At 41.2% G+C, this 26,703-nt stretch overlaps 1 protein-coding gene across 1 annotated transcript in view; it reads right to left on the reverse strand.

The window, feature by feature from the left end:
* Nucleotides 1–26,703, reverse strand: part of schip1 (schwannomin interacting protein 1) — a 534,426-nt gene that overhangs the window by 489,454 nt on the left and 18,269 nt on the right. Inside the window, exons 3-5 of the mRNA XM_037530836.1 lie at nucleotides 23,076–23,146; nucleotides 22,736–22,819; nucleotides 12,769–12,922 (exon numbers count right to left, since the gene is read on the reverse strand). Of these exons, the coding sequence (XP_037386733.1) occupies nucleotides 12,769–12,922; nucleotides 22,736–22,819; nucleotides 23,076–23,146 (309 nt within the window). The remainder of the gene's footprint in view (nucleotides 1–12,768; nucleotides 12,923–22,735; nucleotides 22,820–23,075; nucleotides 23,147–26,703) is intronic.

Below are 26,703 nucleotides of genomic sequence, written 5' to 3' on the forward strand. Positions count from 1 at the left end.
GTGTTTGGAATTCTAGTTGATTGACTTAAAAACCAATATTGCTAAATTGAGCCTCAAGAAGGTGTAATTGTTAAAATAACTTATTGTTTTATTTAAACATATGAATAAATTGTAACCCTAATGTTTTTTAAGTGTAATATATCAGTACTGGGTGCTAGCTCACCTCTCTTACTAGGCAGCCATCCACCCGAGTTGCTAAACCACGGTATGAACACCACAGTTGTTAAGAGATGTTGCTTAAATAGTCAAGTTTTATACTATATGACATGTCTGGAGACCTTTGGACATATATGGCCAGTTTAGTGGACATAGAATATGCCTAGCCTAGGACTCCACTTGGATAAGAGACGTTTCACCATTACCACACGCAGTCTGGGAAACTGGCCCATAGTGTAAATTACTCAATTGTAGTTAAAAATAGAGCTAGCTTGGTTGAAGTGAATCAGCAAATGATGCAAATGTGTGCAGAAATAAAAACAGAAATAATATTAATTGCTGGGATGTTGGAATGTTTGTTTGCTGAAGTTTATAATTGTCGTGTTAAGACACTTAAGTGAGAGGATCCTTTTTATAGCCAACACTGATTATTCATGCTAATAAAGTCATTTCATTTTTAACTGATCTTACTCTGAGAGCCGGGTACAGACAGAAAACATAAAGTAATGCCTTCACACAGAATTGTCTAACCTAAATACGTCTTTTAAATCAAAGCTCCGATAATGCACACCATTAGCCCTAAATTGACCTCCAGTTTAATTGGTTTTGACAATTAACACTTTGCTCCTACTTTAATAAGAAGTTTTCATTCTAACCCACATTTAGCCCAAAATGTATCATGGTCGGCCCCCGACATTCTCGATGTGAGACGACTGATAATGTTAAGAAACTGCCATACCTGGATTCACTCTCTGTTCAACACAGAGGGTTTATGACCTGCTTTGTACTAATATTCAAGGGTTATTGATTTTACATAAGCATCTGTACATGAGAGAGAGAGACAGAGAGAGAGAGAGACAGAGAGAGAGAGTTCATGTGTTTGTTTTCAACAGTAATGACCCACATCAGTCCAAACTAAGGCCAAAGAACAAAAGAAAGCAGGTCCAGCCAAGGGGCTGGACTGACCTCAATTCGGCATGATTAAACTAATAAACTCCAAATGATCAGCCATCTTCCATATGTCTCTCTGCCATCCCCCATCAATATTTTCCTCTCTCTCTCAGAAATATGAGTCCACTCTTCAGTCTTGGACACTGGTGATAAATCTCTCCCCCTACCATCTCACCAAAAATCAATGGCTAATTTGGGCGCTTCACTTTATGGGCCAAGTATGGATGCAGGTATACACATGCACACTCAAGCTAATGTAGGCTGTGGTCTACTCTCACATGTCCTAGAAGTCTAAAGGATAGCAGTCTGAAGAAATACGTCCAGGTTGGCTCAGCCAGGCTGCTTGGTGCATAGTAAATAAGTTAACAGGGAACTGCCGTCACTGGTAAATGAGCTGGCCTCAATCAATGGAGCAGTCACGGCCACAATTTATAAAACCATTCAAGACGCTCCCTCACCTGACGCTCATAAATCCCGCCATTCGTTAGCATCCGAGGAGATAGAGAGTGAGGGCTGGGAGAAATGGAGGAGAAGGGTGGAGGAGAAGAAGTGGTCATTTTTCTCCAAAGCGGTCTTGTCGTGGCTTTAGCATTTGCTGCAATGTTCTTTACTTAAAAAAAAAAAGATGAGGCAAAAGATGATGACAAAATCACAGAAGAGCAAATATACCATGCTTTTTTAATGAAAAAGATATACTGTGTAAACTAGTCGTGAGCCACGACTATTAAAGCTGGGCCTTAAATGTCAAAATCTGACCAAAAAAGAGAAGAAACACCTTGACAATAATGCTAATGTCCGAATTTCTGCTAGCACTCCTATGGGAGTATGTTAGTAGCATGTAGCACAAAGCTAATGGAGATTCAAATGAACATTCTAGATGAAACCAATATTTGAAGCCTGGAAAAGGTATTTCATGTTTTTTTAAGTTTTATTTGAAGGTTATTACAAAAATTACCATATATTTGACATTGTATCTATTAGTTTTATAGTCTTTTCCACTAAAGATTCTGCCACAGTTTCTCTTTTCTAGCCCCTGAAAATCTGGTCAGACACTGACATGTCTAGAACTTCCAGATGGCCTACAGTAATGTTTTTTCAGACAAAATTGGTCCCATTGTGAATAATAATGTGATTGGTAGATTTTTTCTTCTGTCACCTCCTAATTATGTTGGTAGTTAATGCCATCAATCCAGCTCCTGAAGTCCTAACCAACTGGAGAGCTCACTTGGTGGTATCTACCTAGACACCAGGGAGAATCCTGATTGGACAGTTTTCCTTTGGCCATTTCAAGACTTGAACCCTTTTGTTTCAAACCTTAATGAAATAAGAGTATTTTTACAATACTTACAGCGTTTAAATACAACAAACATGATGATTATATTAAATAATGAACTAAAAATGACAGATATGTATTTTTTTTATTTCACAGAAACCACCAGGTCTTCTCTAAAGAGCCTTGAAAGCCCTGAAATTACCAAATTGGTGTGAACACTGTTAAAATCTCTAAAGCCTGTTTAATTCTAAGGTTGGGAAGTGGTCACGTAAAAATGAATTATGACCTCAAATACAAGAAAAGTGTAGATAAGAGTGCTGTGTGTTGACCGTAGTCCTGAATTACACTCGGCTCATTACAGTTTAAATGAAATATGATTCCCCTCAGCTTTCTCAGTGCACATTATACTCAATGTCAGTGTGCTTAGAGGTTGAAATCTAGTTACACTACAGATAAATAACCAAGTTCTAGTCACAGAGGAGGGTGATTCATATATATATTATTCATAAGTGGAAGGAATTCCTAATGGAACATCTTTATTTCCTTTAGAGGTTCGATGGGGTTATTACAAATCAGCCATGCGTCCTGAAAAACACAACAGACTGAGCTTCTCTTCACCATATTGATTCAAACACCAAAGCAATTTATGCGCTCACAGAGGGACGCAAGAGAAAACATACAATAACCATAGCTCTAAAGAGGATGCAGTGCCTGATCAGACGGGCAATTTAAAGTAGAATCCTATCTCATGTCCAATACAGAAGCCCTAATGGATGCAACGGTTTGCAGCCCTTGAGCAAAGGCACTCACCATTAGCCTATTGACTTAAGCATGGCTTTCTAGGCTCTATCTTAAGCCATAACTAAAGGCAGCTGTGGAGAATGCACAAAGCTATTTGGTTCATCCTGCTGTGTAGGCTTCCCCCATGCGGGCATGGCTGGTCTCCATCACAATGCTGCACCACATGGCTGAACTGATGAATATTCAGCACTGCACACATACACGCTGTGGTTTCACAGCTCATACATATGCATGAAGACCTTTGGGCATCGTTGGCTTGGACCTCTGCTCTTGGGGACTGTATACCAGCTACATTTTAAGCCTCTTAGTACTAAAAGTCACAACAATGAACAAATCAAATGGAATAAACCTGGCCATCATTGGTGGACTGACATGGTAAACCAGGTCTAAGTGAAAAACAACCAGGGTTACACCTTAGCCCTTAGAAGTTGCAGGTTTGGCCAATGATAAAAAGGTTTGCTGTAATTCACAATTCATTTGGTAACACTTTTATGCTTTTATACTGGTCTAAGTTTGTTTATGCAGGTCTAAACTGGTCTATGCTGGTCTCGTATTGGTTTAGCTGGTTGACCAGCACACCAGCATTTTAAAAAAAACAACTTATGCTGGTTTTGGTGGTGACCAGCAATGCTAACAGGTCTGTTGTTAATGTGTAAGATATTAAACATATTTACACTGTAACATATTAAAATTTCAGCTAGATTAGCTGACAGCTTCAGCTATAATAGATACACTATATGGACAAAAGTATTGCGACAGCTACATATTACACCCACAAAAGCTTTTACAACATCCCATTCTAAATCCATAATAATAATACGGAGTTGGCTCCCCTTTGCAGCTGTAACAGCTTCCATTCTTCTGGGTAGCTTTCTACAAGATTTGTGTGTGTCTGTGGGAATTTCTGCCCATTCATCCAGAAGAGCACTTGTGAGGTCCAGACACTGATGTTGGACGAGAGTATCCGGCTTACAACCTCTGTTCTAATTCATCCCAAAGGTGTTTGATGAGGTTGAGGTCAGGGGCATTGCTTGTTCCTCCCCAAACTGTTCACACAAAGCTGGAAGCGTACAATTGTCCAAAATGTCCTGGTCTGCTGAAGCATTAAGATTTCCCTTCACTGGAACTAAGGGGTCTAGACTAACCCCATAGCATTATCCCTCCTCCACCAAACTTGACAGCTGGCACAATGCAGTCAGGCAGGTAGCGTTGTCCTGGCATTCGCTCAACGGAATACATTTCCACTGCTCTACAGGCCAGTGGCGACGCTTTACTCCACTCCATCCAACACTTGCCATTGTACTTGGTGATGTAAGGCTTGCATGCAGCTGCTTGTCCATGGAAACCCTGCCATGAAGCTCCCGGTCCAGATTCTGTGCTGATGTTGATGCCAGAGGAGGTTCGAACTCTGCAGTTATTGATCAGGAGTGCGTTGGAGACTTTTTTGCTCTATGCTCCTCAGCACTCGGCGACCCCCTCTGTAACTTTACGTAGTTTGACACTTTGTGGCTGAGTTGCTGTGGTCCCTAAATGCTTCCACTTTTCAATAATACCACTTACAGTTGGTCGTGGAAACTCTAGGAGGGAAGAAATTTTGCGAACTGACTTCTTGTAATGGTGGCTTCCTATTACAGCACACTTACCATAATATGACAAAGACAAATGTCATGACAGTTATTAATAACTCGTCAATATTGAGGTGTTTTAGTCAATTCTTTATAGCAACATGTAGTTACATTATAACATTACAGTTCGAATATTGAAAAACTACACAAAACTAACTTGAAATGTTTTAATATTGACATAAAAGCATTAATTATCATGAAAATGTGATCATTTTACCTTGTTTACCTGGTTTTATATGAGTTGTAGTATGCTATAGCCTAGAGGAGTAGAATCAAAGCTCAAAGCTGTCACTACAGAATCTAAATGTAATTTATTGAATAACATTGTTTTTTTACACAATTCCAATTGAATAGTTTACCCTAAGCAATAATTCTTGACGTAAACGGTTAAAGGCATCAATTTTCAAAATTAAAAAACACAGCAAACCTGACAGCAGCAAAGTTTGATGAAAAACCATTTCATAAAGCACTCCTTAAAGCAACTAAGCAGCCTCTTCATCTCATCCAAAGATTAGACCTTAACCTATGCAGACAGACAAAAGAAGAACGGCCAAGCCACAGTGGAAGACTTCATGCTAAAGGAACAAGCGTTAACGGCACAAAATATGCTGACAAGGCAAATAATTCATGAAAGCTAGTAGCTACCAATTAACATTAGGCTGTTCAAATATGCTAGCAATAATAGCATTTCTAGTCCTCTGCAAACAAGCACTCTAAACCAGCTCAGCTTCAGGGCCAGCCAAGCCATCTCTGCACGGTTCATCAGACAAACCGATTGATTTGCTCTCAACTGGATCTGAGTGGAGCTGTAAATAATGCATTTAGGTGAGGGGACAGCTCAGTGGATCGCAGAGAGCAGCACAGCGGTAAACAGATCAAAAGGCCAAACCATGACTGCACTGGCGCTCAAGGTCTTCTCCTGTCATTTACAGCACCTTCGCCCACTGCCTTCCAGTGAGTGTCAATGACCTGTGCTGCTTGTATGGAGGATCTTCTTTTCCACATACCATAAATAATGCATGAGATAAGTTTGTATTACATTATGTACATATGCTGCAAAGTTGAGTAAAATGAGCAAGAAACTACATTTATGGACCAAATGAAACTGAACTAAAATAACCAGATGAAAGCGAAAAAGAAAGCAAACTAAATGCAATGTACACAAATTCTCACTTACCCCATATGTACTTAACCAGCTAGGGCATGTTTGGAGTCCAAATTTTGCTTCTTTGGTTTCAAATTATAGCTATGAGGCTAATGTAGCTAACAAACACTGGAAGTCAGTAGTCACCCAAATATATTTTTCTGTAAATACTTCCCCAAAACATCCCTCAATCTGCTCAAACTGCAGTCAGGTCTAAGTAAACTTGAGCAGACATGTCAGCGTCTGTGTTTACATGCAAAGATTTTGTAGGTCTGATTGAACACTTTCCGATTACAGATCAAGATTGAGGTGTTTATATCACACTCTACTCAACAGTCTGGTGAAAATCTTCATTTACATGCTCACCACAAGTAATTCGATCCAAAATTACGCATGTGTATAGAGTCGATGTTGTCGATGTTACCATGACAACCAGCAGAGTGAGATGAGCTGCAGTGAGCAGTGCTTTTGTGCAATACGTCCTTCACGTGTCCTTATTAAAGAAGGCAGAGAGGAAGACATCGTGTTCTGAGACACAATCTCCATCCCACCGCAGTCTTTTAAAGATCAGAGCATAAACTTTGTCTCCTCTGCAGACCAGTTTCTGCTCCGCCATGTTAAACGTTCTAAACTTTCTCTATGACACGACACACATGCATAACAGACGTAACCTTTCCAATTGGGAATGTAATCAGATACAGGCATTTACACAGCTATTATTCTTCTGATTAACAGACTATTTACAGGATTATCCACCTCATTCAATCAGATAGAACTGTATTCTGAATGGCCTCGATGGACTAGTCTATTCCAAGTGACGTGTATACATGAATGTATTCTATTCTGATTGTGTTATTAATCAGATTATTAATGAATTAGGCTGCATATAAATGTGTCTTATGTGGTTATAAACACAGTATGACTTGAGCACTGTGGGTGGAAGATATTTTTACAAAAATAGGAATATCAAAAATGTTATCTAATGTTCATATGCCTGTGTGCTCTGCACACTTAAGAGTCAGGGGATGTCAGATTCTGTAAAAAGGAGGAATTCAACATGGCTGCCTGCAGCATTCAGCTATGCTGTGATGCTTCATTTTTATAGTGCACAATAAGTCTTGGACTTTGAAAGGAGTACTATGGTCAGAAATTGACCAAAGATAAAAGGGGGATAGATGGTTGATAAACTGAGCAGCAACAAATGAAGTACAGTTGTTTCCACCTACATATTAATAAAGTGGCCAGTGAGTAGAAACACAAGGTTGGTGTTTATAATAAACTGGACAGTCTGTGGAAGCACAAGGTAGGTGTTTGTAATAAAGTGGTTCAATGAATGGATGTACAAGACAAGTGTTTCTAATAAAGTGGCCAGTGAGTGGAAGCACAAGGTAAGTGTATCTAATAAAGTGGCCAGTGAGTGGAAGCACAAGGTAAGTGTATCTAATAAAGTGGCCAGTAAGTGGAAGCACAAGGTAGGTGTTTCTAATAATGCAGCCAGTTAGCAGAAAAACAAGGTTTCTAATAAACTGGATGGTCTGTGGAAGCACATGGTAGGTGTTTCTAATAAAGTGGCCAATGAATGGAAGTACAAGGTAGGTGTTTCTAATAAAGTGTCCAGTAAATGGAAGTACAAAGTAGGTGTTTCTAATAAAGTGGCCAATGAATAGAAGTACAAGGTAGGTGTTTCTAATAAAGTGGCCAATGAATAGAAGTACAAGGTAGGTGTTTCTAATAAAGTGGCCAATGAATGGAAGCACAAGGTAGGTGTTTCTAATAAAGTGGCCAGTAAATGGAAGTACAAGGTAGGTGTTTCTAATAAAGTGGCCAGTAAATGGAAGTACAAGGTAGGTGTTTCTAATAAAGTGTCCAGTAAATGGAAGTACAAAGTAGGTGTTTCTAATAAAGTGTCCAGTAAATGGAAGTACAAAGTAGGTGTTTCTAATAAAGTGGCCAATGAATGGAAGCACAAGGTAGGTGTTTCTAATAAAGTGGCCAGTAAATGGAAGTACAAGGTAGGTGTTTCTAATAAAGTGGCCAGTGAGTGGAAGCACAAGGTAGGGATTTAGTATTCAAAGGTGTATATAATGTATGTGTGTGTGTAACAAAAGGTTTCTCCTCATCACCCCATGTTTTATGCAGCCTGCACATCTGAACCTCTTCTCCACACAGTCCCATGGCTGTGCTGCAGCATTGATTGCATTCACTCCGTAAAAAAAAGGGCTTACAGAAAATATGGAGGAACATTCAGATAACGGATCCAGCTCTCCATGATCCCCTTCTCTCATTGATCTGCGGCTTTCAGATAGAAACAGTGCCCCTGGGAAGGGCAGGAGCAGGAGGAGGCAGCACAAGGAATAAAAACAGGATGCAGCTTTACGCCTCCGCTGAATGAGACTGATGCTGTCTATTGTCCTGTGATTATTCTATGCGCTAAGCAGGACGGTTACTTCTGCTTGTTGAAAAAGAACATTTGGCAGATTTGAGGATGGCACTACACATCTGCATTGAATAACGCCATGTTTTGGCTCAGCTAACATCTGTGAACTTAGTGAATGAACTACCATGCTCCCTAGCTAGCAGACATTAGCTACGTTTCCTCACCTAAAAGAATGATGAAAGAAGTGAACTCTTAATATTTTTAATGAATCAAGCATTTTGTCAAATAATTTAGGATCCAAAAATGAGCCACACAATTCTTGATCTCTCTGTAAAATGTCATGTTTTGAAGGCTCAACTAATGTTTGCTAGCTACGTTTAGAAGTAGTGCTTGTTTGGGCTTGAATGGTTGACTGCAGCTAAATTTGGACATTGTTCAACATTGTACACTCAAAGAACATTACTTTGAAGAAACTGAAGTAACCCACTGCCCAAAAAATACTTTAAGCACTGATGAACATGCAGAATTGAATGTGATTAAATGCTGCATCTTACAATAACTTATGCTAATATAACGCAAATGTTTGGATTTGTAACTCATTCTTACTATTTTAGGTTACTTTTTACTTCACAAACTCAGAAAATCTACAGAGAATGTTTTATACATACATGTGGAATTAGAACTAATCTGGACCATCTTGCCAAATAGTGATGGCTTAATACCTCAGTGCAAAAGAGTTCACTATAGTGCCCAGCCAGCACAGAACCACACACACCAGCAGCAGCAGATCCAGCTCTACCTAATAAGCGACATAAGAAGTAGGGCACCGGAGGACACCCCAACAACCTCTGGATTATTAGTGCACCATTATATTGACTAAAATCCTGGATTCCATTGAGGGGAAAAGGCAAATGTTTGATCATTTAAAAAGAAAGTACGAAAATAGAGATTTCTCAGAGTTTTAGCGTCACTAAACGTATTAGCCATGGTCAACTCATTCTAACAACTTTCTCTCAGGTTGTGATTAATCCTTGTGCGAGTGCACATGAAAGTGTGCATTCATGATGTGCCAGTCATGTGAAACATGAGGAGCATCTTATATATCTAAGGGGTAAAAGATTCATACTATGTAAATATTTAGAAAACACAGCTGTTTTTATAATGGTTAAAAATCCTGGTTACAAAGTGATCCACAGTTTTGAGACAAAAAGTCCCCCCAGAAATGCCGAGACAGTTATCTGTAATGTAACTGTTACATTACATCATATTACAACCCCAAACAGGGTTAATTAGCATTCAGTCATCAGTAATACACAAACTACCCAGTGCATTTACATAACTTAGACATCTCATGGTATTGTGTAAATAAACAACTTATTAATATTGTGCTAAAAGTAACATTATTTGTTTGAAACATTTATTCTCTCTGATTTCTTTTGTAAACAACATTAAGCACTGATGAACATGCAGAATTGAATGTAATTAAGGTACTAAACACTGCATCTTAGAATAACTTATGTTAATATAACACAAATATTTGGGTTTGTAACTCATTCTTACTATTTTAAATTACATTTTATTTCAAATTCATTGTATAGAGAACGTTTTATACCTATATGTGTGATTAGAACTAATCTGGACCATCGTGCCAAATAATTATGGCTTAATACCTGAGTGCAAAAGTGCCCAGCCAGCACAGAACTGTGCACACCAGCAGTTCCAGCTCTACCTAATAAGCAACATAAGCAGCTGCTTAGGGCCCCAGAGGACACCCCAACAACCTCTGGGTTATTAGTGCACCATTACATTATTTAAAATTAGCATTAAGTTGACAGTAATACACAAGCTAGCCAGTGCATTTGCATAACTTAGACATCTTGTGGTATTGTGTAAATTAAAAACTTAATGCAATTAAAATTGTAATAAAGTAACATTATTTGTTTTAAACAGTTATTCTCTCTGTTTTCTTTTGTAAACAATTTCTAATGTGTAGGTCTCTGAGAGTGCCAGATGGTTCTTCAAGGGTTCTTAAAGAAAATGGTTCTTTGCATGATTAAAGGGTTCTCTGCATCGTGAAAGCGTTCTTCAGATTGATGGAGAATGTGTTGTAGATGATTCTGCATAGAACCTTTTTGAAAAGGTTTCTACGAGTCACTGCATGTCACTGAGACAACACTACTTACTCTGCTTGAGTGACATCAACAACAGAAAAGAGAAATTATTAAGAAATTATTAATATCAAAAGCAGAGCAGCTTCATTTTTCTGGAGATCCTCCTGGGATCTCCTGGGCCAATCTCTCCAGTTGCCAATGGCAACAGACTAAAGTAAGTTGCATTAAACTGATTAAACTCTGAGATCAAATTTGATGGCATGAAATCATCTTAAAATGCAACAAATCAATATGTGCTCAATTTTATGAAGGGAAAAGCATAAAACAACAAAAATGTCCTTGAAGGAACTTTCCATTGGGGCAAGGCGGCCACACTGATGACATCAGATGAAGGATGGTTGATCCAGGAACATGCTGTTCCCTGAACACTTTTTGAGCTTAACAATAGTTTTATATTCTTTCACAGGCAAAAACAAAGAGCACATTCAGTTTCTCTGAAGCCTCCTTTCCATGTGCCATTTAAATCATCTTCCATAAACACTAACCTGACTCGGAGCCAGAGGAATTCTTTCACCCAAGACTCTACATCCTCTACATGCGACAAAACAAAGGAGTCGTCTCTTTGCTTTGCGCTTTTCTCTCGCATCTGTCTGCAAATCAGGCTGTGTTTGTCTCACACGTCTGCTTCCTGTCAACCCTTTTGCATTCTTTTTTTGTCCTTCATCTGAAGGTCTCTTCAGTCGCTCCTTGATATACAGGTCTTGCTCTGTTTGGGTTTGTTTGAGAGTATGGGTGTGTGGATTTGTGGGTGAGGTTTGGGATGAAGTTAAAAATATTCTTTTTTATAAAGTCTTGCTTTATATAGGTAGCTAGGGATATCTGAAATGCATATATGATATTACATATACAGTACTATGCAAAAGACAAAGACTACTCTTCATTTGTTTCATTTCCAAATAAATTGGAAATTTATCATTTTTTCAGGCGGCATTTTTTAGCAAATTTCAGATACAATATATGACAGACAAAGCCAAAGAAAATCAAAAGATGTTTTTAAACCTGGAGTTCAAAAATGTGGCTCCTAACAACCACCTGGAAGATCTGGTAGACACCAAAACTGCCCCCATCCGATAAACAGCATCTAAAACTTCCATCTCTGAGAGAGAGGAGAGAATCAAGCTGCTTCAGATCTGAAAACATCCACAGGTGTTTCTGTCCATCCTTCCACTGTGAGAAGACCACTCAGTGCTATGTGTCTGAAAGGATGTGTAGCTGATCAAGAAGAGCCTCACTGAGAAAAGGAGACGGACACATCAAACAAAGAAGCTGAACGATGGACTGACCACCCAGACCTCAACACCACTGAATGTGTTTGATTACTTCAGAAAATCATCAACCAGCTTCTCAGACTGAACTTTGGAGGTGTGTCTGCAGATTTACTTGAGAAACTGAAAGTGAGTCTCCTGAAAAGAATGGAAGCTGGAATAAAGGTGACTCAGTGAAAATAAGGTTATATTTAGTTGTTGAAGCTTCTATGTAATTTTTCTATTAATTATGTTTTCTGCTTTTTTATAGGACATTATTATTAGGGGACATGACCCTCGTGACATTGTACAAAAACAAATCTGTGTGTGTGTGTGTGTGTGGGCTGCTGTTGTGGGCAGTTTAATTCACCGTGAGCTCGGAGGGCAAACAGAACAAGGACACTGCCACTTCTCCAACTACTTCATTAATCAATCAACCAACTTAGCAAATTAATCTAATTAACTACTAATTACGCATCTGGGCATTACGCCAACACACGTTCACTTCTTGACCCCCAAATCCAAGTCATGTAGCCTGGACTGTGATGAAGAGGCTGCACACCTCTCTCTCTCTCTCTCTCTCTCTCTCTCTCTCTCTCTCTCTCTCTCTCTCTCTCTCTCTCTCTCTCTCTCTCTCTCTCTCTCTCTCTCTCTCTCTCTCTCTCTCTCTCTCTCTCTCTCTCTCTCTCTCTCTGTCTCTCTCTCTCTCTCTCTCTCTCTCTCTCTCTCTCTCTCTCTCTCTCTCTCTCTCTCTCTCTCTCTCTCTCTCTCTCTCTCTCTCTCTCTCTCTCTCTCTCTCTCTCTCTCTCTCTCTCTCTCTCTCTCTCTCTCTCTCTCTCTCTCTCTCTCTCTCTCTCTCTCTCTCTCTCTCTCTCTCTCTCTCTCTCTCTCTCTCTCTCTCTCTCTCTCTCTCTCTCTCTCTCTCTCTCTCTCTCTCTCTCTCTCTCTCTCTCTCTCTCTCTCTCTCTCTCTCTCTCTCTCTCTCTCTCTCTCTCTCTCTCAACACATACACATCAGCTGCCCTACCAGTGTGAGGCTCTGGTCCAGCTCCTCAATGGTGAGTCCAGCATTGAAGGCATCTTCCTCTGGATCCATCTCACAACGATGATCCATGCGGTTCTTAGGGTCCTCCTGCCAGCCCGGTTTGCGGTCCATTGCAGTACGCCAGGCCCTTTGAATTCTAGGAAAATAAACAAGCAATTTGAAATAGTCCATTAACTCACTAACCTTGTCTCACCTCACATCTCACCCATGAACCAGAGTGTCTATGTCATTTAACTTGTTGAGCAGGCATGTTTACATGACAATGAAATGGATCAGCATGTGGAACTGTGTGTTACTGTTTTCTGTCACTTTTTACATGAAAGGATAGTTCCATTCCAAAAGCTGCATTCAAAGTATTGTAAAATACTTGATATAGACGCACATCAGACACTTCACAACAACTGAACTTGTGATTATTGTGCCACCTTGTAAAAAGTAACTCACTCAAACGGCTCTATACACCCGAAATAGTGTGCTATTTTAGTTTCATTTAACAATTTGTTCCGGCCATGCAAGCTGATTGGTTGAGAGGCGTTCTAACTGTGCTGATATTTTTGCTGCAACATCACAAGTTTTTAACAAACACTGTCTCACTCTGCTGAGATGCCGTAGCTAAGCAACGAGTTTGACGGGATTGTACTTCTTTCTTTGTGCACAGACAGAAAATGGATACTTTTAAGATCACATTTGACCGACAGCCGATTTGGTCAGACTCTGAAGATGAGACTACTCTAAATTCCCAAACTGTCATTATCACGGCCTTTGGCCAAATCACAATAACACACTCCGTCTCTTGTTCTATTGTTTAATTACAACCCCAATTCCAGTGAAGTTGGGACGTTGTGTAAAACATAAATGAAAACAGAATACGATGATTTGCAAATCCTTTTCAACCTATATTCAATTGAATACACTACAAAGACGAGATATTTAATGTTCAAACGGATAAAATTTATAGTTTTTTGCAAACATTCACTCATTTTGAATTTGATGCCTGCAACACGTTCCAAAGGAGTTGGGACAGGGGCAACAAAAGGCTGGGAAAGTTGAGGAATGCTCAAAAAACACCTGTTTGGAACATTCCACAGGTGAACAGGTTAATTGGAAACAGGTGAGTGTCATGATTGGGTATAAAGGGAGCATCCCTGAAAGGCTCAGTCGTTCAGAAGCAAGGACGGGGCGAGGTTCACCACTTTGTGAACAACTGCATGAGCAAATAGTCCAATAGTTTAAGAACAACATTTCTCAATGTGCCATTGCAAGGAATTTAGGGGTTTCATCATCTACAGTCCATAATATCATCAAAAGATTCAGAGAATCTGGAGAAATCTCTGCAAGTAAGCGGCAAGGCAGAAAACCAACATTGAAGGCCCGTGACCTTCGATCCCTCAGGCGGCACTGCATTAAAAACCCACATCATTCTGTAATGGATATTCCCACATGGGCTCAGGAACACTTCGGAAAACCACTGTCAGTGAACACAGTTTGTTGCTCCTTCTACAAGTGCAAGTTAAAACTCTGCCATGCAAAGCGAAGCCACATATCAACACCACCCAGAAACGCCGCCGGCTTCTCTGGGCCGAGCTCATCTGAGATGGACTGACGCAAAGTGGGAAAGTGTCCTGTGGTCTGACGCGTCCACATTTCAAACTGTTTTTGGAAATCATGGACGTCGTGTCCTCTGGGCCAAAGAGGAAAAGGACTGTCTGGATTGTTATCAGCGCAAAGTTCAAAAGCCAGCATCTCTGATGGTGTGGGGGGTGTGTTAGTGCCCATAGCAGGGGTAACTTGCACATCTCTGAAGGCACCATTAATGCTGGAAGGTACATACAGGTTTTGGAGCAACATCTGCTGCCATCCAAGCAGCGTCTTTTTCAGGGACGTCCTGCTTATTTCAGCAAGACAATGCCAAGCCACATTCTGCACGTGTTACAACAGCGTGGCTTCGTAGTAAAAGAGTGCGGGTACTAGACTGGCCTGCCTGCAGTCCAGACCGGTCTCCCATTGAAAATGTGTGGCGCATTATGAAGCTCAAAATACGACAGCGGAGCCCCCGGACTGCTGAGCAGCTGAAGCTGTACATCAAGCAAGAATGGGAAAGTATTCCACCTACAAAGCTTCAACAATTGGTGTCCTCAGTTCCCAAACGCTTATTGAGTGTTGTTAAAAGGAAAGGTGATGTAACACAGTGGTAAACACGCCCCTGTCCCAACTTCTGTTGCAGGCATCAAATTCAAAATGAGTGAATATTTGCATAAAACAATAAAGTTTATCTGTTTGAACATTAAATATCTTGTCTTTGTAGTGTATTCAATTGAAAATAGGTTGAAAAGGATTTGCAGTTTGCAATATTCTGTTTTTATTTATGGTTTACACAACGTCCCAACTTCAATGGAATTGGGGTTGTAAATTCTAGCTTCTATGGTCAGGTACTGCATGATTTGTGGAGTATGATTGTGGCTGAATCCCAAATTATTATTTCTTAGCTGTATTTTGCTCTGTTGGGCTGCAGGATCCAGTATTTATTTAAATTACTACATAGTGCATTATGTAGGGAGCAGGGAGCCGTTCAAGATTTAGCCCCAGCATGGGAATAGCACACTGCTGGATTGGTACTAAATAAGATTCATAATTTGGTGACCCAAAAGTACTTATAAGGTGGAGATTTTTGCATTAAACAGTGCTACTTTATGATATATTCATTATGTTACGAAAAAAAGTTCATGAAATGACTGCAATATACAGCAATGGGTGACTGAGCATTCTTCTCATTCAGCTGTCCATGGTTGGTTAGCAATGATACCATAGTCAAAGAACTACAGTTATTGGTAAAATACTTGTGTTGTTTATTATTAATAATAAATTATTTTCAGAAACAATGTGTAGTTTATCATATTTTATGTTGGCCTCTGTTTTATAAAAGCAGTAAACCATAAGAGGCCATGTGTTTTTATCATGGGGAACAGGGTTTTAAGCACGCTGCAAAGCGATAATTGTATATTGTGGCCATTTCATGAACTTTTAACTTTTTGTTATTGCTTTATTTATCCCTCCCATGGCCAAAGTGTATTACACACTTCTATAGCCTAAGAGTAGCTCAACCATTAAAGTCCCTGTACTTAATTAAGAATAAGTCTTAGTATGCAGGGAGCCAGTGATTTTAAGGGGTTTAAAGTGGGTGCCTTGATTTATTGGATGCACAGCGACGCAGAAGTTTCTGAGCGAGCTAACCATTTGAAATTGTTTGCTAGAATGCAGATTGGAATGCAAGTATGCAAGCTAGCAGTGGTGGACAGTAACAAAGTAAATGTTAAAAAGACCAATCAGGGCACAGCGGTCACTTTGTTTTGAGCTTGTGCAGTGCAGCACACGGTTCAATGTCAGCTGAACAGCGTAAAATTTTAGGACAGTCTATTCAACATAAATGATGAACTAACCTAACTTTGTGTAAATAGAGCTCAATATAGAAATATGTCCACATATGCAGTCGAGACTGAGGCAGCTTTTTTCTGAATTTCTACAAACACCATTTCATTTTATAGTAAATGAGTTTGGGCTGGTTCATGTTTATGAACAGACGCCTACAGATCAACATAGTAAAGGAGCTCATCTGTGATCCTGAGTTTAAAGCCAGTTTTTATTCAACTTAAACTTGGAACTAAGTTGTAAATAAATCTGAAACTGAAACTTTGCTTGTGTGTAAAAAGTAATTTCAGAGCCACTCGGTTCTCCCTGATGGAAACTGTTTACCTTCAGTGTTTTGTGCTTCTGATCATTTTAATAGACGTCAGCGTCACTAATTAATGACGTTCTATTAAAAGACTGGTTTACCAAGAGAGACGCTGGAGGACTTTCACCTGAAATGAGTTCATGAAGCCAGTCTGGTTATAAAAATGATAACAGGACATCAGAGCCAGAATTACTCTTTTAGTACTTTTACTTTATACTTAAGTACATTTGAAGGGAAATACTTTAGTACTTTTACTCAAGTGGAGGTCTAAAGGGAGGAACTTCTACTTTTACTGGAGGAATATTTTACCTTGGGTATCTCTACTTTAACTCAAGTACGTGATTTGTGTACTTCATCCACCACTGATAGTCAGCACACTCACTCGTTTTAGTTACAGATCATATCACTTCAAAATGTACTTAAAACTAAGATTCACTAAAACTTAACTCAGCTTGGTTAGCTATTAGACTAGCTAGCTAGCATATCTGCCATACAACGTGCAGACTTAGCAACCATTTCAAGTTGTTAAACTGAAGGCTTCTCTATAAAAATGTCTCATTATTTGAAGCTGTTACTATTATTTAAAGTTTATAGTAGGGTTTACCTTTGTACAGTGCAAAGCCTGCAGCTTATAACAAGCTGCATAATGCAGTTCACATGTTTGAACCATGCATTTTAGCTGAAAGACCACCAGCACTTGTTCCGAGTGCACCAAAAGACACATCAACGCAGCTGTCCAGTCAATATAGAGGATGGGTTTTCACTCTTCAGCCATTCATGCAACTTGGAAGAAAAGCTAGTTTTGGCTGTTCTGACTGTTTGCATGTTGACAGACTCGACTCGGACACTCAGCACAGAGTTACCACTGATTACCACTGTCTGAATGCGATAAAGTGTTTGTGCCATAAGAAGAGTACAAATAGAAGCACAAATAGAATCTTATTTCTGGCTGTCATATATTAGTTTTAAAGTTGTTATCAAATAATTAATAGTAGATCCTTAATCCTTAAATCCTGCTAATTCAGTCTTCACCATTATTCCTCTTTTGTTTGTGTTTCCTCTTTTTGTTGCTTACTTCTTCTACTCCACGTCCTCCAATCCCCCCTCCCAGCTATTCCGGGTGTTATTATTGTGTGTGATCTCTTAGGATAATCTGCTCAAGCGTGTTTCTCCTGTCCTCGCCCGTATCCATCCCAGCCTGACACTAATGTAATTTAGCCCTTGATTGGGTTTCTGTAGCCAGATTAGGGTTCATCCGCAGGTGAGCGGCCCGCATAACCCCAGCTCCAAAGCCGCTCCGGAGGAACACAAGCATGGAAGTCTGTGTTTGTGATGGAGCGAGGACAAAACAAACACGCAGCTTCTGAACCTGCGCACGATCGCCTGTAATTGAATTTGTCCAGCGGCCATTTGCTGCAGTCGATATGAATTACTTTCTAAGGGTTCCATAAGGTCACTCAGGTCAGAGAGGAAGGCATCAGAAGGAGTCGGATTTCGTCCTTATTTCAGTGGATGGCGCATTACACAGGCCGCTTACACTGTAATAATTGTATTATCGATTCAACATAAGCAGATTTAGCTTCTAGATTGCTCGTGTATTAAGGTTAGAGATGAACACTATCAGGCTCTGGGAGGCGGACTTTTTTGTGCTTGTGCTATGTAGCGGCAAACTACTGCGCTATTTTTGTTTGAAAAAGATTGTGAAAAATGATCCTACAATGCGCTGCAGTGTACAAACTACCTTCCCTACACTGTCAGAAAAAAGGTACATTTTTCATCTATCAAAAGATAAACAGTGTGAATGTACCTTCTGAGGTACAACGACAGATTAACCGTCTCAGTTTGACGTCATGCAACATCAAATGATGTGTGACATGTGTAAAGACATTTCATGACAAAATGGACCAACTTATGACTCTTCCAGTTTTTGGGTTTTTGTTTAATTCTACACTATTCGCTCAAGGAGATGTAAACAAAGTTATTCAGAGTGGTTTGGTGCTCGATTGTAGAGACCCAGATGTCTTTACAGTAGTGGTGATGGAACCAGAGGTCACCGTAATATGTTAGTAGCTAGCTAAATTTCCCGTTCCACCTTAAGTAGTATAGCAGTTCTGACACCTGAAGCACGACATTTAACTGCTGCTACATTTAAGGTGGAACAGGAAAATTCAAACAAGAAGCTGGGAAATATCTGATTGAGCTTCATATCACTGAAGAATTAAAAGTGGGCGATAATTAATAATGTCCTAAATGTAACTAAAGCCCAGCAGTGAGGAGCTGAACTTTACCTTCCTCTGCCGTCACTGTATATGGGCAGGGTCGCCTACAGAGCGGCGCTAGGAGCTGTTAATGAAGTGATGCTCTTTTTATTTGAGGGTCCCATTTCAAAGGGAAGATTTTAACCAGTACCCCTTGTAACTCAGTTCCAAGGTGCAAACAGACACTCAAAAACAAGGAATAAATGGGATTGGGCCTAAATTACTGAAGACATACGATTGAGAATGGGTGTAGAAGACCTTGAAAACCTATAGTGTACCCTGCCTTATCTGATGGTATGTGACTGCTATCACAGAGTGATGAATTCCATTCTGTATAGTAACATTTTGTATAAACCAGCCATTAGGGGTGTACTTTGTGTACTTCTGGTGCCGGTCCCAAGCCCAGGTAAATGGTGAGGGTTGCGCCAGGAAGGGCATCCAGCGTAAAACTTGTGCCAAAACTATCATGCGGATCACAAATATGATTGCCATACTGGATCGGTCGAGGCCCGGGTTAACAACGACCGCCTCCGGTGCTGTTGACCAGCAGGGTGCCGGTGGAAATTGGACTACTGTAGGCCGAAGACCATCAAAGAGGAGAGGAGGAAGGCGGGTTAGAAGGCAGCGAGAGAGAAGGAAAGGCAGGAGTGTGGAGGTTAGAGTAGGGACTCTGAACATTGGGACAATGGCTGGTAAAGGCAGAGAGCTTGCAGACATGATGGAGAGAAGGAAGGTAAATATTCTGTGTGTCCAGGAGACCAGATGGAAAGGAAGCAAGGCCAGGAACATTGGAGGTGGATTCAAACTGTTCTATCATGGTGTAGAGAGGAAGAGACATGGAGTAGGGATAATCCTAAAGGAACAGCTTGGGAAAAGTGTTCTGGATGTAAAGAGAGTGTCAGACAGGATCATGAGCCTGATGGTTGCAGGCAGTTCAGGGAAAAATTGCAACAGGCCCTTGGGGGCATTGAGGAGCTAACTGAGGACTGGGAAACTACAGCTAAGGTGGTGAGAGAAACTGGCAAAAATGTGTTGGGTGTTTCGTCTGGTCAGAGGAAAGAAGACAAGGAAAGTTGGTGGTGGAATGAGGAAGTCCAGGAGAGTATTCAGAAGAAGAAGGCAGCTAAGAAAAAGTGGGATAACCAGAGAGATGAAGGAAGTAGGCAGGAGTTCTGTGAGGCTAGTTGCATAGCAAAAAGAATGGTGGCAAAGGCAAAGGCTCAGGCCTATGATGAGCTGTATGAGAGGCTGGACAGTAAAGAAGGAGTAAAGGACTTGTATCGTTTGGCTAAACAGAGAGACAGAGCTGGAAAGGATGTACAGCAGGTTAGGCTGATAAAGGATAGAGAGGGAAATGTACTAGTGAGTGAACAGAGAGTGTTGAGTAGATGGAAGGAGTACTTTGAAGAACTAATGAATGAGGAAAACGAGAGAGAGGAGGACAACGGGGGGAGAGATTGTGGATCAGGAAGTGCAGAGAATTAGTAAGGTGGAAGTGAGGGCAGCTTTAAAAATGATGAAGAATGGAAAGGCAGTTGGTCCAGATGACATACCTGTGGAGGTATGGAGATGTTGAGGAGAGAAGGCAGTGGACTTTTTAACCAGGTTGTTTAACAAAATCCTGGAGAGTGAGAGGATGCCTGATGAGTGGAGAAGCAGTGGACTGGTCCCCATTTTTAAGAACAAGGGTGATGTGCAGAGCTGCAGTAACTACAGAGGTATAAAGTTGATGAGCCACACCATGAAGTTATGGGAAAGAGTTGTTGAAGCAAGGCTAAGGCGAGAGGTTCAGATCAGTGAGCAGCAGTTTGGTTTCATGCCCAGAAAGAGTAGAGTTGAGAGTGTTGGTAGAGAAGTACAGAGAAGGTCAGAAGGAGCTACATTGTGTCTTTGTGGATCTAGAGAAGGCATATGATAGGGTGCCAAGAGAGGAACTGTGGTACTGTATGAGGAAGTCAGGTGTAGCTGAAAAGTATGTTAGGGTGGTGCAAGACATGTATGAGGATAGTGAGACAGTGGTGATGTGTGCAGTTGGAGTGACAAATGGTTTCAAGGTGAAGGTGGGGTTTCATCAGGGATCAGCTTTGGTTGACAGATGAGGTCAGGCAGGAGGCTCCGTGGACCATGATGTTTGCAGATGACATTGTAAACTGTGGTAAGAGTAGAGAACAGGTGTCAGGGCTGATGTGTGACAGAAGGATAGCAGCAAGAGTGAAAGGGAAGGTTTAGAAGACAGTAGTGCGTCCTGCTATGATGGATGGTTTGGAGACTGTGGCTCTGTCTAAAAGACAGGAGGCTGAGCTGGAGGTGGCAGAGATGAAGATGCTGAGATTTTCATTGGGAGTGACAAGGATGGACAAGATTAGAAATGAGCAGATCAGAGGGACAGTGAAGGTGGAGCGGTTTGGAGATAAAGCCAGAGAGGCCAGGTTGAGATGGTTTGGACATGTGTTGAGGAGGAATAGTGGATATATTGGTCAAAGAATGTTGGAGATGGAGGTACCGGGTAGAAGGAGAAGAGGTAGACCTCAGAGAAGGTTTATGGATGTAGTGAAGGTGGACATGGAGATGGTTGGTGTAAAAGTAGAGGAGGCAGTGGATAGGGCAAGATGGAGGCAGATGATCCGCTGTGGCGACCCCTAAAGGCAGCAGCCGAAAGAAGAAGAAGATTTTGTATGCAGGAATAGTGGTTTGGAATGCTTATTATTGGTTGGCTTATTATTAGTATGAAGAAAATGTTCAGTCACAGACACCAGAAACCAGATACAATTTTACACCTCATGACACCTTTTTTAACATTTAAAAGTCATCAGCCGCCTAAACGTTTCATGACGAATGGACAAACTTATGTCTCTTCCAGTTTTGGGGTTTTTGTTTAATTCTGCATTATTCACTCAATGAGATGTAAACAAAGTTATTCAGAGTGATTTGGTGTGAAATGGTTGATTGCAGAGACCCAGATGTCTTTACTGTGGTGGTGATAGGAACCAGGGGTCACTATGACTACAACACAAATATAGCCATTGTATTATCATCATCATCATCATCATCATTGCTACCCACTTAGTCCTGACAGCATCACAGTAGCAGTTGGGAGACCCCGTCCCCCGCAACTTCCTCCAGCTTGTTCCCTGGGACCCCAAGCTGCTCCCAGGCCAACTTGGAGATATAATCCCTCCAGCAGGTCCTAGGACGACCCCGGAGTCTTGTCCTGTAAGGCTATGCCTGGTACGCCCCCACCGGGAGGCATCCAGGGGTCATCCGGATCAGAAGCCGACCAGTAAACAGAGAGCTTCGCCTTAGGGCTCAGCTCCCTCTTCACCACTTCAGTCCGGTACAGTGACCGCATTACTGTCCCAGCCTGCGGCTGATCTCACGATCCCTCTTCCCATCACTCATGAACAAGACCCTGAGATACTTAAACTCCTCCACCCGGGGAAGGTCCTTTCCCCTTACATAGAGTTTGCATACCATCCTGTTCCAGGCAAAGCCATTTTATTTACTATCCAAAACCACCAGTGAACCTACATGTGTCTTCGGAGTTTATATGGAATGTTGATGATGGGATAATAGTGGAAAATCTGAAGTAATCCTTTTTCTTTCGGGACTATTTTGCCTCACAATGCCCTGAATGTATCCCTCCACCATGAATGGATTAAACAAATAGCCAAGGCCCTCTCAAAACTATCAAAAAGTTTAATTAGGTGATTTAATCATTACTACTTAGAATAAAAACTGTGGACATTAAACTTATTTGACATCTGGTTAGACATCTGGTGAAGGTATTTATCAAAAGCATAAGATATTCATGCTGATTTTTACCAAGTTAGTGTTGCTTCCGAACCTTTGGCCAGTGTCATATATCATGGCCAGTATTACTTTTAAATGTCTCAGGTCTGTTCTGCCCTCTGTCCATGCTGCCTCCCTCTGGTAAGGTCAGGTAAAATGCTGAAACACTCACACTATGGCCTTGCTCTCCCACATCAGCTGCTGCTCCCGGCGACGGGGACTGTTATCTTCCTCCTCAGTCCGCTGATGGCGGTTTCTATGACAACAGACAGCAGACAGGACAGGGCACAGGGTGCAGCGCATTGTTAAGTTGAGATTACTGTTTGAGGAGGAAAAGCTGAAACGGCTCTGCTTGAATCCAAAGTGAGTGATTTCAGGCTGCAAGTTTCGAAATGTGCTTAAATAAGAAAAGTCACCTGTCACTAATCTTGCTGTGATGAAATCTGTCCTGTACTCTGTATGTGTGGCACCTTGGCAGTGGCCTAAAACAATTTCTCAAGCAGCTCACTCACCTCTCCATCTTCAAGCCTCCCAGTCCTCCACCACTATGGTTGCAGAAGCGATGATACTTGTGTCCTTCCTCCTAAAAAAAACCCAAACAAACCAGTAGTCAACGAAAATAGTGCCTTTACAGAGCACAGCAACAATCCCATGTGGGCAGATGACTCCACACTGCTACAGTAAGGCCAATGACAAACCAAACAAACCAGTGTGAATTAGGAGGACCACTTTAGAAAAGTGTGAATAGACAGAAAACATTCTAGGGCAGATTGGAAGAGAATACTCTAGAAAATTACGAATGAGTCAGAATACTCTAGATTCTGTGAATGAGGCAGAACATTCTAGAACAGACTGATTGGAACATTTTGGAACAGTGTGCATGGGGCTTTCTAGAATGAATGGAAGGGAGGAAAACAGGACCATTTGAATGGGGGCATTGTAGGACAGTGGAATAGTCAACTGTGTGTGAATGAGGGAGAACATTCTAGAACATAGTGATCGGAAGATTCTCTTCTTGTAGAACATTGTTAATGGAAAGAGAATCTTCTAGAACATTGTGAAGTGTTAGAATATTCCAGAGCTGTGTGTGATTGAGGATAAACATTCTAGAACTGTGAATGGAAGAGAACATTCCACAACATTGTGAACAGATGGAGAGCATACTAGATAATATTCTAAACATATGTGTGAATAAGGAAGAACAATCTAGAACAATGTGAATGGAATATTCCAGAACTATGTGAATCTGGGCATTTTAGGGCACTGGGTAGGGAGAATAACAGAGAACCATGTAAAAGGGGCATTCTAGGACAGTGGGAGGGAAATTCTAGAACACTGTGAATTAAGGTGAATGTTTTTGGGCATTGAGGACTTAGGAGATCATCATGTAATGCATAATCCTACAAATGAGGGAGAACATTCTAGGACAGTACAATTGGAAGAGAACATCCTAAAATATTATAAATAGGTTAGAATAATCTAGAACTGGGTGTGAATGAGGGAGAACATTCTAGAGCATAGCAATCAGAAGATAATATTCTAGAACACTGAATGGAATGGATAGAGAATGCTCTAGAACATTATGAAGTGTTAAAAAATTCTAACTGTGTGTGCATGAGGGAGAACGTTCTAAAACTGTGTAAATGGAAGAGAATTCCACAACATTCTGAACAGATGGAGAGCTTCCTAGATAAACATATGTGAGGCAGTCATGGGCTGGAGGTTAGGGAACCAGCCTTGTGTCTAGAGGGTTGCCCCCCTCAGCTGACAGTACGTGACTAAAGTGCCCTTGAGCAAGACACCCAACCCCCAATTGCTCCCTGGGCGTTGTGGTTAGTGTGGCAAGTGTGCTCCCTAGTGTGTGTGTTCACTAGTGTGCATGTATGTGGGTGATTCACTGCATGGGTGGGTTAAATGGGGAGGTCCAATTCCTCTGTGTGTAAACACAGTAGGCTAATGGTTCTGAACTGTCTATGTGTGAATGAGGAAGAACATTCTAGAACAACGTGAGTGAAAACAGAGAACCATGTGAAAGGAGCATTCCAGGACAGTGGGAGCAAACATTCTTGAAAAGGTTCCGCCCCTGTCTTGCAGTCTGCAGACAGTCTCTTCTCTCCTGAGCAGCTGTAAAGTCCACTGTGCTTGTTTCTCCAGTAGCGTCGGTTTTGCCGTATCAGTTTGTTCCAGATTCGATTCTGAAAGTCCATTCAGTGTCTTCTCCACACAGTTACAGCACTGAACACACTATTCCTCCTCCAGTAGCCACTGAGCTCACTGGTAGGCAGGCAGTAACGACTCTGTTCGAGATGACATCATCTTCTTACAAAGGAAAAGGGCTGGAATTCCAACAAGACCTTTCAGGCAGCTGAGAAAAGTGGCTTCTGTGATTGAGAGCTTCTCCCTTTGAAGGGAACGTTGAGCTTAGGGACTTTGCAGAACGTTTACATGCACAAAAAGCTACACAACCCACTAAAGGAAAGACAGTACCCAAAGATGAAAACGAGGGTGTTCGCCTTAGGAAATGAAAACGCAATCAGGTTTCCTTCTGCATCGTTTTAGCTCGCTGAGAATCTATCCATCTTGCTGTGTGCCAAATGAGGTGCCAACAGGTAGTAAAGCACTCTATAAATCGTCCGCCTGATGCCGCAGACAGAACGGGCCGTTCCCAGACACAGCAGCCGGTTGTCAGTGGGCACTGCCAAATCTGTGATTTGTAGACTTGAGTCTGTGTGCTCAGATGGTTTAGAGTATGGCTCATCTTGGTTCCAGCAGTAATGAGTTCTGGAGAATGACATCAACGACTCGTGGAAGCTAATGAAGTGTAGTTTGATTGGTCCTGGGCAGCTGGAGCTGCAGCTCTGCAAGCTGATTTACTGTATGTCCAAACATTTGTAGACACCTGCACCTCCAGCATTTCTTCTGAAAATAAAGGATATTAATAGGGAGTTTGTTCCCTTTTTGCTGCAGTAACAGCCTCTACTCTTCTGGGAAGGCTTTACACTAGATGCTGGAACATTGTTGTGAGGATTTGATTGAGCATTAGTGAGGTCAGGATTTTGATGTGGGATGGTCAGTTATGGATCATAAATCATCCCAAAGGTATTGGCTAGAGCTTCATCACTCCAGAGAACAAACTCCACAGCCCAATACCTGGGGGCTTTATACCCCTTTAGCCCACGCTTGGCGTTGGGCATGCTGACCTTAGGGGCTCAGGTCTGTTGGTCAGTGCTTTTTTGTAGAGTTTACAGAAGCTGTGTGCGACTGAACCACTGTATCAGCAATAAATGCAATTTAAAGTAGCTGAACTCACCCATTTTCCTCATCCACTAGAAAACACACGCCTGCACATTGTAATGCACATTTTAATAGGCAATTATGGTTAGTTTGCTGAATTTAACAGATTGGGGGAAAAATATTTAACTCAGAAAATTTATACTCAATTAAAATATACAATTAGACATATATTACATTTGTTCCCTTTAGAGGATGTGATAACATTTCACATAGAAAATCAATAAAACATGTAATTTGTTTGAAATTTTGCATATAACTGTATATCATTAAGCAATCCCACCAGAGCCATTCTGTAGCCCTGAGCCTGGTAAGCTAACCATGCCAAGGAAAGTGTGCTGAGCAGTTTGAAAGCATGTGTCCAGGGGGAAATGCCACCGGTCTGTGCTTAGAAATGTTGCACCGTATTGTGGAAAATAAACCACAGAGCGCCTCTCAGCCAGTCACACTGCAAGGTCTGAACTAACTCTGGTCGGATCTTGTATAAACAGGTCAGAACACAGCTTTTACTTTACACCCAGATTCATTCTAACCTATGATCTCCCACATCACACATACAAGACGCATGCAGGCTATTCTGAGCCTGATGTTTTCTCCAGGTCTCTGCGGAGTGCTCTCTCAGTGTCTGAACATGCTGACATTGATCGAACATCAACACTCCCCCGGTCTCTGAGCACAGGGTCTAACAGATGTTAAAACAAGTAGGAGGAGTGAGACTGAGAGATCGGTCTGATTAATAACTTCAGAGGGAGTGTTTATGAGAGTTTCATCGAAGGGGTGGCCAGGGCCAGTAATGGGAATAATAAATCTATTTCTTTTTTAATAAAGTGCGTAATAAGCAAGGCAGAG

The sequence above is a fragment of the Pygocentrus nattereri genome, chromosome 19, assembly GCF_015220715.1.
Source record: "Pygocentrus nattereri isolate fPygNat1 chromosome 19, fPygNat1.pri, whole genome shotgun sequence".
Taxonomy (NCBI): Eukaryota; Metazoa; Chordata; class Actinopteri; order Characiformes; family Serrasalmidae; genus Pygocentrus; species Pygocentrus nattereri.